The sequence below is a fragment of the Harpia harpyja genome, chromosome 1, assembly GCF_026419915.1.
Source record: "Harpia harpyja isolate bHarHar1 chromosome 1, bHarHar1 primary haplotype, whole genome shotgun sequence".
Taxonomy (NCBI): domain Eukaryota; kingdom Metazoa; phylum Chordata; class Aves; order Accipitriformes; family Accipitridae; genus Harpia; species Harpia harpyja.
This window is the reverse complement of record NC_068940.1, coordinates 48,777,310-48,793,727: the sequence shown is the minus strand read 5'-3', so window position 1 is coordinate 48,793,727 and position 16,418 is coordinate 48,777,310. Positions and strand designations below refer to the sequence as shown.

The 16,418-nt window shown below is 40.9% G+C and overlaps 1 protein-coding gene across 1 annotated transcript in view; it reads left to right on the top strand.

The window, feature by feature from the left end:
- The window catches only part of TBX20 (T-box transcription factor 20), a 40,265-nt gene that overhangs the window by 17,600 nt on the left and 6,247 nt on the right, over window positions 1–16,418 (top strand). The window contains exons 6-7 of the mRNA XM_052792735.1: window positions 1,100–1,176; window positions 12,929–13,035. Coding sequence (XP_052648695.1) covers window positions 1,100–1,176; window positions 12,929–13,035 — 184 coding nt within the window. The remainder of the gene's footprint in view (window positions 1–1,099; window positions 1,177–12,928; window positions 13,036–16,418) is intronic.

Here is a 16,418-nt window from a genome sequence, read left to right as displayed (position 1 = left end):
GTCGCTCAGTATGAAAAGCTGAGAGCTGTTGATTTTCATGGGCTCCAGCTAGAGTTGGTGGCATTCACTGCCTTGCAGGACAGGTCCTGTGTTGTCCCTTGTCAAGCTCTAACTCGCACTTACAGTTTTATTTTTAATCCTTGGAAGAAGTATGGCTGGAAAATCTGAATGTTACAATGATGTCTCAGGTTTTACTCACCAAATCTCATTTGGTTGGACAGCTTTTCACAAGGGCAATGGTGTATTTTCTTCCTGCTCCCAAAAAACCACAGTAGAAGCCACCACCTATGCCTGAAAAGTTTCACTGCAAAGTTAAGGGGAGCCCTGATGCACTGGGGCAGAGGGACTCCTGATCAGCAGGTTACTCTGGCAGAATGGAAAGGCTGACAGAATGCACTGGGCAGGTTTGTAGCTGCATTTGAAGAAGGGAGGAGAGTTTTGGTTCTAAGATCTCTGGTTTTCCAGGACCGTGATGGTTTTAATGGGGTTACTCCTTTTACCCAGGCTCTGTCACTTTAAATCTGAGTTCTCCCCATATTTTTCCTCCCTCCTTCCCTTCCTCAGCCTCTTTCCATGGAAAAATAGTTAAACTGCCCCTATGTGATGGCTGATAGGTCTGGCTGAGAACATTTGCATCCCAGTAAAAAAAAAAAAAAAAAGTGGGGCTGAACTGAAGCACTCTTCAGGTCTGCAGGCAGTGGCTCCTAGTCTGGGCTCATATTAGGTGATGTGCAGCTCCACTTACGAGGCTCAGATGTTAGCAGGGTGCTGTGTGTTGCTCATGGAAAAGACAACCTGATTCATGCTGTTAAAGTATTTGGAAGCAGTAATCCTGTACATGGGTGGGTTCCTCCTGCTTTGGGTGACATGAAGGCTGAGCCCACTGTGCCCTTCAGTCTTTGCATTGCCATATGTGTATTACACCCTGGTTTGTCTCGCCAGCTTTGCAGCATCTCAAGAGTAGCATGCACGCACACACACACACAAGGAGCATGGATAAAATTAGCAGTGAAGTCAGGAGGATGGATTGGTTAACACTTTGTATGCTGCAATACCTTAACACTATATTCATGTTGCATTGCTCTTTCTGTGTTTCCAGATAACCAAGTTGAAAATTGACAGCAACCCTTTTGCTAAAGGATTCCGGGACTCTTCCAGACTCACTGATATCGAGAGGTAATGGGGACTTTCTGTTGACTTTCCATGCAGATAAGATAAAGAGAAGAGAGAGTTTGTAGGAAAAGCATCCTTTCAACTCCCGAGAAGCTGTGCATTTTAACGTTATCTTGTTGCATATAGTAAGCCTCCTCCAACTCCTTTAAAAATACTTATAAACTTTATGAAGAAAGAGCTGTTTTGAGTTTTGACATCTGTTCCAGTTGGGGCTGATATATTCATCTTCCTGAGGGGGCTTCTTAAAGCGGGGAGAGGGTTGGTTTTACAACTTCAGAATGAAAAGCTTTTTTCTTATCATGCCATTTAATCCTATTGAGGGCTGTGAATTGGGTCAATGGGAAACAAGGGCAGTGGTCCTGTGAAAAATATTATAGCTCCCCACTGCTCCACACAGTGGAAAAGAGAGGAGGGGAGCTTCCCAAAATACACTTCAGCAGTCCCAGACACTGAAGTCAGCAATTATTGCCATCAGGACGAATCCCATAACTCCCTCTGACGATGGCAAAGATGCCATTTTTGTTTCACCAAAATTGTACTGCAGGCTGCATCAGGGGAAAACTTTATCTGGAAACTGTTGAGTTTTGTGTGTGTACAGCTCATTATAAGCAACTGCTGCCATAGGGACTGAAGCATTAACCCGCAGTTGAGTAGGAAATAAACTTCAATCTCTTGGTAGCTCTCCAGCGCGTCACATTTTTATGATATCGTGTCAAATAGTTTGGCAAATGAAGCAAATTAAGCTGCCTGCATCCTTTAGGCTGGAAGAGAACTCGGTGGAGATGGATATAGCACATCCAAATTTTCCTATGAGCACACAATCATGAAAGAAAGTTTGGAGAGGCCAAAACCCTCCAAGCTCCTGTGTGGGGATATCCAGATGTGTCTGTGAATCATCTTTCATGGGTGCATATAGGAGACAAACTGCTCAATGAAGTCATGTCCATACAGCTAGAGAAAGCCTTTACAGCATTTCAAAAGTACATCAATCTAAGCAGGTCCATGGACGAGAAATAGTGGTATATTTTATACCTTAATAGTGACTGGATCATTAGTGATCCTTTGAGTAATTGGGTAAAAGAACAGTAATTTGGGGACAGCAAGCTTGTGGACTGCAGTGCACACTTGCAAAGTTGTTAAAAATTGCTTCCTAAGTGAAAGCCTTCATTGAAAATGGAAAAAAAAACCCCACAAAGCAGATTTAATTAAAGTAGCATAACCTGCTGTATTGACAGACTGACAGAATGACAGAAGTCGTTCAGGCTGCAAACTGATAATTCATATACAGAACAGGACATAAAGTGTTTTTTTTGGTGTTGAACTGAATGGCCAAATTGACAGACAGGTAAACAACATCCAAAGCTCAGGTTTTTATGCAATAAATAGTCCAGAAAGGACCTGTAGGAAGAGAAGAGACTTTGATTTTTGCCTTTCAGTTTCCTTGTTTTACAGACAGGCAAGATCTAATGACACAGCTTTGCAAGGGCTGAGAGAGTCTGAATAGATAAGCTGGGAGAAAAACTTAGTTACCTTGGTGCAGATGAACTGACTATGGTGGTGCTGGATATGAAGGGAATTTTTCCAGAGGACATCTTATTATAACAGCACGTGGCATGGAGTCAGAAATGCTGAGCATAAACCGCAGTGCCCTTTTGTTTATTGATAAGTGTAAGAACAGAGCCTGAGACAGGCAGCCTAGCCTAGGCGCGAACATTTCCATGAAAGATAAGGTAGCCAAATGTGAAACTTACAATAAATACAAGAAACAGAAGGTGAAAAGTATTGAAATTACATTAAAACTCTGGATTTGAGAGTCCAGGTTTGGTTAAGGACTTATTTTGACTTAGATTGGAAAGCTTAGCCCTGATTAGGGAACAATGGTATTTAAAAAAACCCAAAATCTGCTGCACAACACATCAAGTACTGAGATAGTAAGAGTGTGACACACAAGAGGGCTGTTAAGAGGCTGTTTGAGAATTTCCTAAGTTATCTGATATGGTCCAGAAATACCAAGGGTTTTATTCAGTTCCAGCATTAACATATTCAGGCACATGAGAATGTCATTCTCTAAGTGCCCACTGGTTCTACAGATTTCATCTTAGCACCAGCAAAATTGCTTAAAGAAATCTGATATAAAGCAAAAGAAATAGCAAAGTGAGATACGACAACAGGAAGAATTTCTTGCTTGGTGTCCATCGCGACAAGCATTACAACATGTAGGTGATACATTAAATACTACAGCATGACTCTTGCTCAGTCTAGTTGGAAACTTAGTTAAGATCACTGTCTGAGAAAAATATTTATTTGCCAGGGAAAAGACTATGCAGGCCAAATGCATGTTTGCACAGCTCTTGAAAATTGAATAGTTATCTAGAAGCTGTGAAAAATACCTTCCATGCACTGCTTCCTAAGCAGGCCTGCATGCAGCACATGCATGCATGATCTGCAGTGCTGTGCGGTGATCCTAATGGTCTCCTGTAAAAAATCCTGTGATGTTAGGGCCAAGAGAGCACTCATTTATCTCGAGTTCCAGCTTTTCCGAATGACCTAAGTAGTGTGAAAGTGTACAGAGCTTTGTATTTCATTTCCAGGTATTTAAGCCTGCTTTTTCCTAAACAGCCTTCGGGGAGGGAAACAAATCAGATCAATTGATCTTTAGAGACCTAAAGAAATTAAATTAGTCTGGAGTCAGTTACTGCACTAAACCATCCAGTAATTGGATTGCTCCTTGTAACTGATTGAAAACAGCCTCTATCTGTAACAATATAGGGAGCTTTTCTTTATAGTAGATCTGAGAGAAAAACACATCTTTTTATGACATGATGACAGAAATTGCACTTTTTTAATCTAATTGAATATGATTTTATAAATATGTGACTTTAATGATTTCAGGCTTCCCATTCTAGATTTATGATCCTTATGTAGGAAATTCAAGCTGCAAATGCCTTTAGGATTAAATCTGTTTGCATTGTATGTGATGGAGTTAAAATAATATATGTAAAGGTAGCGAAACGTGCAAAATGGTGGGAGGTAGGCAACAGCAAAGCTACTGAAGTGCCTGTATTTTCTTTTATTCCTGTCTAAATACCTTACAATGGTTTTCTTGTACTCATAGCTGTATACGCAAAGCTTTTAACCGTTAAAAAAATCTTTGGTAAGTTTGGTATACATCGAATTTTCAGTAGGATGTGAGATTCCTTCCACAATCAACTCTTTCCATACGTTACTTGTGGTAATCTATTTATGGCAATGGGGCAGACTTTTTCTGGGACTGCTGTGATTTAGATAAGTTGCTGATTCAGCTTTTGATCTTTTTACATGGTATTTACATTTCCTCTATTATAAAAAGGCTCCCACAGTGGTTGCAATTGAAAAACTGAACATTTAGCAGCAATTGTCAGAATGTGGAGCTTAACATACTGTGGAGTTGACTGTGGGATGCGTAATGCAGTAATGTGGATGAGCATGACCTTTTTTAATGGTAACCTTCGTGAAAAAGACTAATGCAGGTTTTATAATGAGCAATTCACTCTGTGGAGGTAGGCTTTATGGGAATATCTTTATGCTTCTCCTTAAGAAAAAACTGGCAGAGCCATAAAGGATGCAAAATCAGAACCCAACAGATTACTTTTTTTATCCTGAGCCTGAATTTATCTTTTGAGTTGTTGCAAAGTGTTAGTCTTATAAAAATAGGTAAATAAATAAAACCATCACAATTAAATATCATGCAAACAATCCAATGAAAAAGGTGATCGTTTCAAGAGTGTGAGTCCACAGAACTACTGAATTGTAAAATAATCATCAAACAAGAATCGACAGATCATAATCATGATCTGAACATTGCTTGTCTGTTCGATCCAGTATGCGATAGGCAAGTTCAGGGTGTGGACTTGTAACTATTAAAGAGAACTAAGCAAGTATACCCATCTGCAAAGTCCAGTAATGCTTCTGAGAGGTAGATACATACTTCAACAGGCAATATGGAAAAGTACAGCTGCACACCCAAGTAATTTTTAGGCAGAGAAAGGAAGGATTGGGGGATGGGAGAAGTAAGAGAGCTGCATCCCAGCATCCCAGCTGGATTTGCATGGTAATCAGATTCTGAATTTTCCCCTGAGGAACTTCATGTCTGAGATGTGGAAATACATTGTACTGGCTGACAAGGCTGTAAGTTAAATGGATGCTAATGCCCAGATATGGGCACTGCCCTGTTGAAGTAGCAGTCAAAGCCATGTGCTTAATGACGTGCTGTCCGCAGCAGTCCTCTCTTCCATCCCTTCCCCGCTCACTCCACAGAGCTGCCTTCCTTCCTATCCCCACTGCTTATTACTGGTCTAGAAGAACTTCCCTGACTCTTGAAAGCTGCCTACCAACAGCCAGAAATATATACTGTCTACGACCTACTCCTATGTCCATGGTTAAGTAGAGCTTTGTCATAGTGCTCCAACAAGTCAAACTCCCCAGATGATCCTTTATCCTCAGCTAGTTCTTGGTCCGCGTATGTCAGCAACCAGCCATGGGAGATCATCTCCGATGTTTAGGTTGGGAGAAGAAGTGAAGTCCTGAATTTAGGGAGAAACACTAGGGACACTGGTGCCTAAATGCCTGGTATCTGGTGCCATCCCAGATGTGCTGAGGTTACTCCAGCCTCCAGCTGCTACTCCAGAGGGGTAGATGGATTGTCTGTATTTTCTGCATCATCCCTTCCAGACCACTGCAGATGGCTTGGATGTCTTAGGACATGTAGAAAGCACTGCCTGCCTACATTTAGACACCTGAAGCAATCCCTTCAAATCTGGTTCGTCTGCCTCTGCTTACTGTTAGCCAGGCAACTGTTCCTTTTCCCCAGCAGAAAGCCCTCCATGCCGGCTGAAACCTCTTCAGTTCCCAAGCTTTTAAGCACTCATACCCTGGCTCATTTTCCACTTAGGTATTATGTTGTCTGTCTTTTTACTTGTGCGAAAGGGTATAAAAATGTTTTATTTTGCTAGTGTTTTCCACTCGCCTTGTGCAGGTGTAGTGCGTGCATAAGGGGAAGGGATGATGTCAGATCAGTCCCACGGTTTCCACCCCCAAGGAAGTTTTCCAGGGACTTTCCAGTACAGTTTCATGGTACTGCTCTGTCCTCACCTCTCATCCTCTGCCTGGCAGTCAGAAAGAAATGGTTGCAGTCACTGGGTGAAGTGGAGCTCTGTGGGGTTGGCTATGTTAAGAGTTAAGTGTGTCACTATAGTTGGTGAAAAAAGATACAGAGAAAGAGCTTTGACATAACATTTGCAAGTGTGTGCTTTTTTCCAAGTCGGAGAAGAGAAATGTAATTTTATCTTTTTTTTTTTCATTCCCTGTATAAAGATAGCTGTTTTTCTTATTTTTATTTGCAGTTGAGAGTAGTGGAGTGGGTATATTTAATAACCTCATGCTCCTTCTTCGTAAGTGTCGTTACTTTTCCCATGTCATGGCTTCAGCCAGGCTACGTCACCTCGATGCATATTAAAGCTCTTCCAGAATGGCCATCAGGGTGCCAGTAAACACCACTTTGGAGACACACTTGTTCTTTCTTCTGCAATCATCAAAACTTAGTTTTTCAGAATTTAATTCTTGCTTCCCTTCCTTCTTAAAATCATATGTATTCTCAGAGTATTGCATCCATCCAACACTTGCCCAGTAGTTTTGACTTTGTGTGAAAGTGTTTGGTGGCTCTGTATTAGCTTTTGGGCCAAATTAAACTTCAGCTCACATGAGCCAATGTAGTCTGATGGGCCCTGGTTCTTCCCTGGTCGGAAGTGGTTCAGTTTTAGTCTAAGCGGTGGAATGGAGCTACTTTGTTCTGGTCAAGGATTTGGTTCGTACCGTGTCAGAGCTGAATTAAGTTCCTATGGTCAGCCTGTAATATTCATCTATCAGTATAAGAGCAACTATATGTAGGAAATTAATATGTCTGTATGTTTGTGCATGTGTAAAATAGCAACTAAAAGCCACAGGAACATGATGGCTAAGTGATATCTGAACGGTGGTTCTGACAGTGTTTATTGTTCACTCTTAGCTGCTGTTATGGAAATGTATTTGTTTCTCCTGCTGTGTTGGGTTTGTTGTTGGGTTTTTTTGTTTGCGTTTGGTTTTTTTTGTTGTTTTGGGTTTTTTTACAGACTTGTTTTTAGCACTTGCGTCTTGGACAAATTAGTCATCTTTTCCCTTAAAAAAAAAGTTCTACTACAGTGCAACTTCCGACAAGTTTATTTTTGTGCCTTCTCAGCCCATTTATTCCATCTGTCTTCACCTCACCTCACTTCTGATGTCTTCTGTTATCTGGGCTTTCTTCCAAACATACTAACTGGCAGCTACAAAAAAAGGAAACCTTTGAAATGCAGAACTAAAGAAGTCATTCCGGCTGCAAACTGATAATTCATACACTTTATATCCTGTTCTGTATTTTTTTTTGTGTGTTGAACTGAAAGGCCAACCAAACATGGTTGTCAGTTTTATTATTTTATTATTTTCCTTATGCTAATTTTTTTTAATTAACATTGCATTTGTCTTGTAAAGAAAAAGACAAAAACGTAAGAAAAAAACAAACCTCATGCCACCAGGAATAGGGTGTGGATTCTGAGGATAACCTTACGTTTTTTCTCAACTAGCACTTGGATAGTAAGGGAAAAAAGAGAAAACACTTAACAGGTTGCTCAACTCCACTCTGAAATTTGTGCCTCTTGCAGCCATTCCTGAGACAGTAACTTCTGCAGAAGACAATGCGTTCAGAGCGCCCGGCTCTGCCAGCTGTTCTTTCTCACTGCAGTCTGGCTTTTGCACGTTGCCTTCAAAGGAGGTTGAATCTGGCTCCCAGTGGAATGGGTGCCTGCCTATTACATCAAGTCCATCCTCTTTGGAGCCATACTATAGATCTAAGATGGATACTAACCCAGGCCTGGCTCTAGCAAGCTAGTTCTGAACTAGCTTTTCTAACACTTTCTACCAAAACCAAATATATTGCCCCTTCATCCCAAAGGGAGAAGGTAGGCTTCCCGTCTCCATCCCCTGCGTGCACTCTCTGCTAAATTCAGGGAAGTCCATGGCTTCACGTGCATGCTGGCATGTATCAGCATCAGTGTTGACAGTGCGTTGTGGCCAGGTGAGCCCCCTTCCATATCACCAGGGCTTGTGGTCATGCACTTCAGAATCAGGGTCACGATAATCACCAGGCTGCTGTGAATGCACAGCTGAAGCAGAGTAATAGCAAAAGGAGCAGAAAAAATGACAAGAAGAAGCATCAAAGAGATGCCTGCTTCCACCTACAAAGAAGCACTGTTCTTTTCATCTTGATTAAAGATCCTGCTCAGGGTAATCTGGGACTTTACCGTCTCCCGAGAGAATTTCTGTAATGTGGGCTGATAGCAAAAGGAAGTGAGCATCCTCACACAGGGCCTCACTCCTCAGCTGCTTCCCAAGTCAGCTCTGTTTTCTGCCATCTCCCAGTTCATATCCATGGCAAGATCTTGGGTTTAGTCCGTAAAGTGTTAGTGAATTGTTTGTTGGCTACAGCAGGATTTTCCTATCTACTTTTGATCCTCTGAGACTACTCTGTACATACAGGGCACTGTTAACTAAATAAGGCCAAAGACTCAGCTTGTAGCTGCAAGACATAAAGCATCCCTAGCTGGAAGTTTAGTTTTGGAATCAGTTGCCAGCAGGGACAAGAGTGAAATCTTCAGTCAAGAGGTTAAAACCTGCCGAATGGCAAGATGCTCCCTGTGCACCCTAAACCCTTGCTAATTGATAAATTCTCCCAACCCTGTGCTTCCTTCAATTCCTGGTTCAAAATTCACTGTTTTATTTCTTGCACAAAGGAGAGAAGTGCTTCATTCATAAACAGAGGTTTATTGACAGGGCTGGGCTCAAAGTGTGCTTCTGTGAGATTGCAGATCATTGGGATCAGCCTGAGCCCCTTTCCCTTTTACCTCCCCTCACATTTGTCCTGCCTCAGCATCTTCTCTGTAGGTGTGCTAGCCAATACGAGCTTAGTTTTTTTCCACTCCATTTGGCATGTGGTTCCTTTTTCTTTTTCTTGAACAGCTTCAGCCCCTAACTTGCCCTTCTCCAGCCTGTCATCTGCTACTATTATCCAGTTGTACACATAGCACAGCTTAATCATAGTAATATATTATGCCTATGTGTGCGTTTTTCCCCTCCTCTGGGTATTTACAAGATATCTGTGAGTTGAAGAGCAGTCTGGAAGGCTGAAAATTGTTAGTAGACCACACAAAAGAGTTTGACAGAAAGAAGACATCGTTCCTTTTTCCAGCTGGCAGCTTGTCATCTCTCAAAACAAAGTTTATTGCTAATTTATTGCTAATAGAAGAAACTGTGGAGTTCTAAGATATATTAAAAGGTAAAAATTGTTAGGTCCAAGTATTAGATAACAAGTGTCTGATCACAAACTAAGTAACAGAAGTGCAGAAGTTGAGCATTGAGTAACTGGGAGTCACTTTGTTCTTCAGCCAGTTTACTGTGGATCAGCTCTGAAAAATACTAAAGGAAAGCTTTAAAAAGCACCATACTCTTCACTTGTTAATTTTTTTTTTGTTGAGCAGAATCATAAAATGGCAAATATTGGTTTATTGTATGGTAATTTATAGATTTATTTCCATACATCCTTTGAACCACATTGAGATCTGAAGATGATGCATACAGAACTATAAAGCCAGAAGTTTAAATTAATGTCTTGCCCTCGTAGTAGTAGTAGTAGTAGTAATAGTATAAAATTCTGGGACTTTAAAAATTTTATTGGTCCACTCTACAGAGCACCATATTCTGGATATTCTAAATAGTTCACACTTCTGTAAGCAGAATTTTCGAGATGATTTTGAGATTTAAGTCCTTTCGTCCCCAGCTGAAAAAAGGGTATAAGCAGGAACCCGTGTTCCAGATTGCCAGCTTTGTTCCTGCATTTTGAACTGGACTTGACAGTGACTTAAATCTTGTTGTTAAAGTTTTGCTTCCTCCTACACATCTACTTTGGAGAAAGTCCTAAAGCACCTCTGTCTTTAAAGGGCGGAGGAGGCTGGCCTCCTCTTTCCAAGCTATGTGGGAAACTCCACATGTTTCCATAGATTAGATGAGTTGCAGCCACTTTGTTCCCCAAGAAGACTTGATCTCTGGGTGGTGTTCTCTGAGCATGAAATAGTTGAGCATGGTGCAGAGGCCACCACCCCTTTCCTTTAAAACACAAAGGGCAGCAAAGATCATCCCTTAACTTAGGTCACTTCTCTAGGATGGGGGAGGCCTGAATGCAGACTTTGGCTCTTGTTTTTCTAGGTGGAAGAAACAGTGCTTGGTGGGATAACTCAGAGATATACTTCATGAGTGGAGAAAATACACCACTTCTTGTATTTCTTTGTTTCCTTTTGCACACTTAGGTGGTTTTCTGCTCAGCCTTTTGCATTTCGTAGGTCTGTTTTGGAGGTTTATATGCAGCATGTATTGTATGTGGAAAGAAGAGTGTCCGCTTGAAGGCTGTGGGGGCCAGGTGCCTAAATTCTGGTGTGAATCTCCAATCTTTGCGCTCATGATGTGAATCACAGCCTCAACCTCTAAAATGCAAAATTAGTAGACGTGTTGTGATTATAGCGTAAACCACCAACATGGTTAGGCAAGATAAGCGTATACAGTTTTGAATATTAATTCCCAGCTGTGCAAAAGGAACTGCATTTGTGAATTAGTTGCTTTCCCTGATCCAAGTTTCCTCATTAGACCATTCCCTCTGCCATAAAAACCTTTGCTTCTTGTGCCAATGAAGGAGATTAATCTTCTAAAACCTTTAGCATACTACCTGCAACGTTACAACATTAAAAATAAATAAATAAATCTACCACATAGTTCCCTGGTTTCAAACTTTGCAGATTCAGGGTTCACTAAGAAGTCACCTCTTTTTTTCCTTTAAAAGAAGAAAACCATATAGAATAATAGAGTTCTCTGTCTAGCTTACAAACCCATCTGGAAAGAATTTTGTCTGCAATAATTGTGGGCATTTGATTTAGCTTTAAATCCCTGTAGGTAATTCAAATGTAAATTTATTGGGGTGAGTTTATCCCCAAACCGCCATTGGATCCAATGTTTTAGAGACGAATTTGGCCCACTGCACGGAAACTAGAGCCTGCATTGTTTCTGTTGCATCAGAATATTATTACATGCTGTAATGTCTGTTGTTATAAGCAGACCTTTACTAGAAATAAAGTCAATACAAGCAATCACCTGAATCACATATATTTTTCAGACCTTTAAAGATTAGTAACTCTTTGGTTAGGAATATGTTTACAGACTGGTACCTAAATCACTCAGACAACACTGGTCTAATCCATTATTCAGTTATTCTGTACTCGTCTGAGATAGATAGTCTTTTTGGTTAAGTAGAATTCTTTGCATTTCACATTCTGCTTCAGAAAAAAAAAAGTTTCAAGAGGCATTCAGCACATAATGTAAACAATGCCATCTGTCTTTTTCTTTGTAAAATCTTCTTTGAGATAGCCCCGATATGCCTACTGTTTTCAATCACTTAAAAGGCAGTAATTCAATTATATAATTCTCTATGTAGGAACTGCCATTGCTTTCAGTCCACTTCCAGTCCTGACACAAGTAAATCACTTTGATAAGATCCCTTTTTTATTTATTTTTTTCTGAGAAGACTAGCATAAGTAATGATGCCAGCGATAGACCAAGGACAAAATGACCATAATGGGCTTTCTGTAGGAAAGAAAAACATGTGCCGTTGTGATTTATCGAGTTACTTGGAAAATGTTTTTCCTTGGAATTTCTGCAACAGCCACACTCTCCAAGCGAAGGGCATTAGCAAGTATGAATGGCCAAATGGTAAATTCAGACAAAACCTTCACCCAGCAGCAGATTTAAACAGCTATCACTACCTAGATTTCTTAAACGGGAACAGAACGTCAAAGCCATTTTGGAAATGTGCCTAGGTCATATTCAGGTTTAGTATAACGCCACCTACTTACATGGAAACGCGCTCGGAATGTGTAAGGTTGGATCTTCCTTACAGACTGCTGTGGCTTATCGTGCAGATATGCCTTCCTTCTATTTAAAAATTGTTTGGGTGACTTCAGTGCTTTGTGCCACCACCAAGGCGGGGGCCTGGCAGACACGTCTAACCTCCCAGAATAGACACGGCACGAGATCGGTAGTATCTGTAGACTTCCTGCTACGAACTGGTTTCCATTCTGATGCTGAGAAAGCATGGTTAGAGCTGAGCTGTCTCTAGACACATCTGTCTCTTGCCCCTGATTTCAGAAAAATGGGAGAGCACCAGATGAGGTGGTCAGGTGTGATGTGAAAGCTTGTTTGGAAGGAGCTGGACCACAGGTGTCTCTTTGAACCCAGATTGGTCACTCAGCATGAATAACCCCAGAGCTTGCACTTCCAAATTTGTGAAGAGTGAGTGCTGGTCTTATATTCCCCATCTGAGACCACATCCAGGAAAGGCAGTGGGAAGTTTGCTCTACTTCATCTGCTGAAGAAGCAGTACCATGCAGGTAAGAGGTGATGAGCAATGTTAAAACACCGCAGGCCAAGTTCGGCATTTCCAGTGACATGCTATGGAGGTAACCCTTTTGTTAAGTAATTTTGGAGATTCTGTGTGAGAAAGCTGTGATCTGAACAGGGGAAAGGCAGCATGTTCACTGTATTTAACCTAATGGATTAGTAGGCTGTTTAGGATGTTATTGGTATGGTGTGTTGTTTCCTTTCACAGAGAAAGCGTGGAGAGCCTTATCCAAAAGCATTCCTATGCCCGATCCCCCATTCGAACCTACGGAGAAGATGATCTCGGAGACGATAGCCAGGCAACACAAAGCAGAGGTAGGAAAATGTGCTCACGAGGTAAACTGTGGTGACCTAGTTATGCTTGAGAAAAGGAGGACCACAATCAGTACTGTGTTACTCTGAAGCATTTCTCTGGTGTGTCTTTCTGCCATGAGGTCCTATAATGAAGAATAATACTCATTACCTTATGGCTCTTCTGGACACCTGATATGCCCATGGCACTAGTGTGCGTGGCTAGTTCAGCAGGCAGCTCTAGAGATGCCTATACAGCCTTTGCCAGCAGAAGAGAACTATCTCTGCTTCCTCTTCAACATGGCTGAAAAACAGGCGACTTCGTTACCATCGTGCTGAGAACAAGCTAAGGCTTCCCATCCCTTGGCAGGACTTACTAGCTGGGGCTCAGCACCGTTTGTAAAGTACCATGTAGATGTGCCATTTGCTGCCCCTCCAGCCTTCTGTGAACAGAGGACTTGGTTCTGACCATCTTCAACCAGCCTGTGGTTAACCTGCTTTGGTTCTACAGGAAGAAAAGTCCATAGCTCCCTGGAAAAGTGGTGTTTAATTGTTATCTCTTGGTCTCTAAAAGGTGCTTTTCCTGCTGAGGCAATTCACCTCAAATGCTTTATCAAATGGTTTGTCTACTTTAGCAGTCGCAAGAGTAGGAGCAAAGCAGAGCTGTTCTTTGTGGGGCTACTCACTGGACAAATTGCATCTGTCATAATTTGCCACTGGAAATAGATCTCAAACCCATCTTGTGGGATCTCTGACTAGCGTAAACTTGTGGTGCATTATACTTTGCCTGTTGACTTTGTGACCTGCCTGACATGCAACAGCCACTTGAGGTAAAGCAGTTCTATCTGCCTTGCGACTGGCAGTGCCCTTGTCTTGTCCTCTAACTTCATACAGTGTTGCTAAGATAAGAGCATTATTTCTGTTCATAAGCTCTTTGGACTTCTGCAGGGAAAACACGCTTATTTTTAACCACAAGTTGCTCTTCAACAAAATGTGATTAGGTGGGCTTGTTCATACACATCTATTCCGAGAGCAGTTCCTTAGATTGTGGAGTTTCTGGAGCAAATCCTCAGCTGGTACAATGCCATCCTTTCACATACTTCTGGGGGATTACCTCCCTTCACGTCAGCTTAGATCCTAGGCCAGTTATTGCTGAAGACAGTGTTAAATTTTCCCTTGCCAGGAGTGCTCAGAGCAAGGCACCTTTTCTCCAAGAATTACATTTCTCCCTGGTATGATGTCCTGCTTTGGGAGTAACAAAGTGAATGAGGTGAACCTCAGTATGAGAACTGGCCTTCAGAGCCTTTCTCTTCTGAAGAGAATCCTGAGGAAGGTGTCAGAGGATGAAGGAATTGTTTATTAAAATTAATTTTATTTATAATATGTACAGGGTACAGTTCTGCATTTACTTGCAATATGGCAAATGAGTAAGTGAGGAAGATGATGAGTTGTGGCAACCAACTTTTTTCTGATCTGGGAGCCATATGCTAACATAGGACGTGGTTGTTCTGGGCAACCAGAGGCATGCACAGAGAGTAAAACATACTGCTTGCAGATGACTACCTTGTACTGCCTTCACTCTCTGTTTAGGTCTGGTGTCCTTAAAAAAGAAAAGTTGTCCAAGACACAAGGAGAGAAATAATGACCTTACTGAAACTCCACAGACATTTTTATTTCTTCTGATGCATTTGAAAACTACCTTGCATGCAGAATTGAGGGGTGTCCTTCTATATGTATGAGAGTTGACAGCCAAATACAAACACACTGCTGGGTGGTGTGTGTTATAAGCCCTCTGAGGCCTTGACTGCCTCAGAATTACTACAGCACATTTCCTTGGCGCTGGCAAATGAGACTTTTTGGAGTACTAAGTTGTAATTAGAGACCATTGCAGTTGGAGGAGGAAGGGGCACTTATGGAGGTTCCTCATGAGAAGGAATCACATCTTTTGTTCTGTGTAGAACAAGGAAAGTCTATCACTGCTATTTATTTCTAATTACATCCAGAACGTTCTCATCTCAGCCAATTTCAGCCACCTAAAGATGGAAGTGGCTAGCCTTCAGCAGTATATTTATCACAAGAAGTCTGTTTCCAAAGGAATTAACAGATATGAAATATATAAATCCAATTAAAACTCTTTAATGCATAATGTCTGGGTGCCTGTGTCCAGCATTCGCACATGGGATTCATGGCAGCCACCTGGAACAGAGCCAAATGTAAACCTTCTCGTCAAATCCAGATTCACATCCTGCTTTCCCTGAAGCACCATAAAGCTCAGAGTGTGGTGTTATCCTTATAGTTTGGCTCTGGATCCTAACTCCCCAGCAGTTAGGATTTGGTTCAGTGGTGGGGTCAGGATCTGGTTCAAGTCCATTTTTACTGCTGAGCTGACACAATTTCTCTTCCCTGCTACTGGGCCGTTTTACTTGTTTCATTAAGCAGAGGAGGAGTTAATCAAGAGTAGCCCTCTTTCTGATTTGAGAATATATCCCTAAAGAGAGTTATGAATTTTTTAAAATAATAATCTGCATTTTTTCTTTCTATTGTTGTTTGCTTATAGTTTTGTTTTGAGTACGTGGCTACGATTGGTTAGTATACATAGTTCCAATATGTTTACCTTGACAGATAGATGTCTTCATATTTTTTCTTCTCACAATTTGGATGAACCTATCTTCTAGAATCAGATTTCTGAAACTAATACCTGTTGTAAAATTTGTTTTCTCAGAATGTTTGCAATACTGGCTTGGTATTATATTTTGCCAAATATTCTTGCCAGTAAATTTATTTCTTAAAGAAACATTTCCTCAATGGACAAAGTTGGACAAGAAAGAAAATACAGAAGGGACATGAGTTGGATTACTGTTTGAATAGGAATAAAAAAATAAGCGATTATTTATAGGATTTTATTGTATTCTCCATTTCTAGAAATCAGATATCTGATGATGACCAGATGCGTAGAGGAACTGCAGAGGTGAAGGGCAACATCATCAGCAGATTATTTGAAAATGACCATGTATAATTATCAAAACAAATTGTTCATTGGTTTCCCAAAAATTTTACTGTCAAAATAAAATAAGTAATTAGTTCTAATTTAAAGATACTGGTTTTCCTTTTTTTTCTGATTTTTCAATCTTCAGGGAAAACGTGTTCTGAAAAGGTGGAAGATTTGTGAAAAGAATTTTTGGAACTTTTAAGACTAAAAAAATACCAAAGAAACCACTTCCATTTGATCAAATAGTAGATAATTATCCCAGGAGCAAGTTTTTAATATTTTTGTGCCTTTCACTTAAAACCCCGCACCTCTTACTATGATTTAGCATTAGTGTTGTTTCTTAGAGCACTGTACACAGTTGGAAAAATAACAAATGTTTTGACATTTTGGAATTTTTTGTTCTATATTTTGGAAAAAG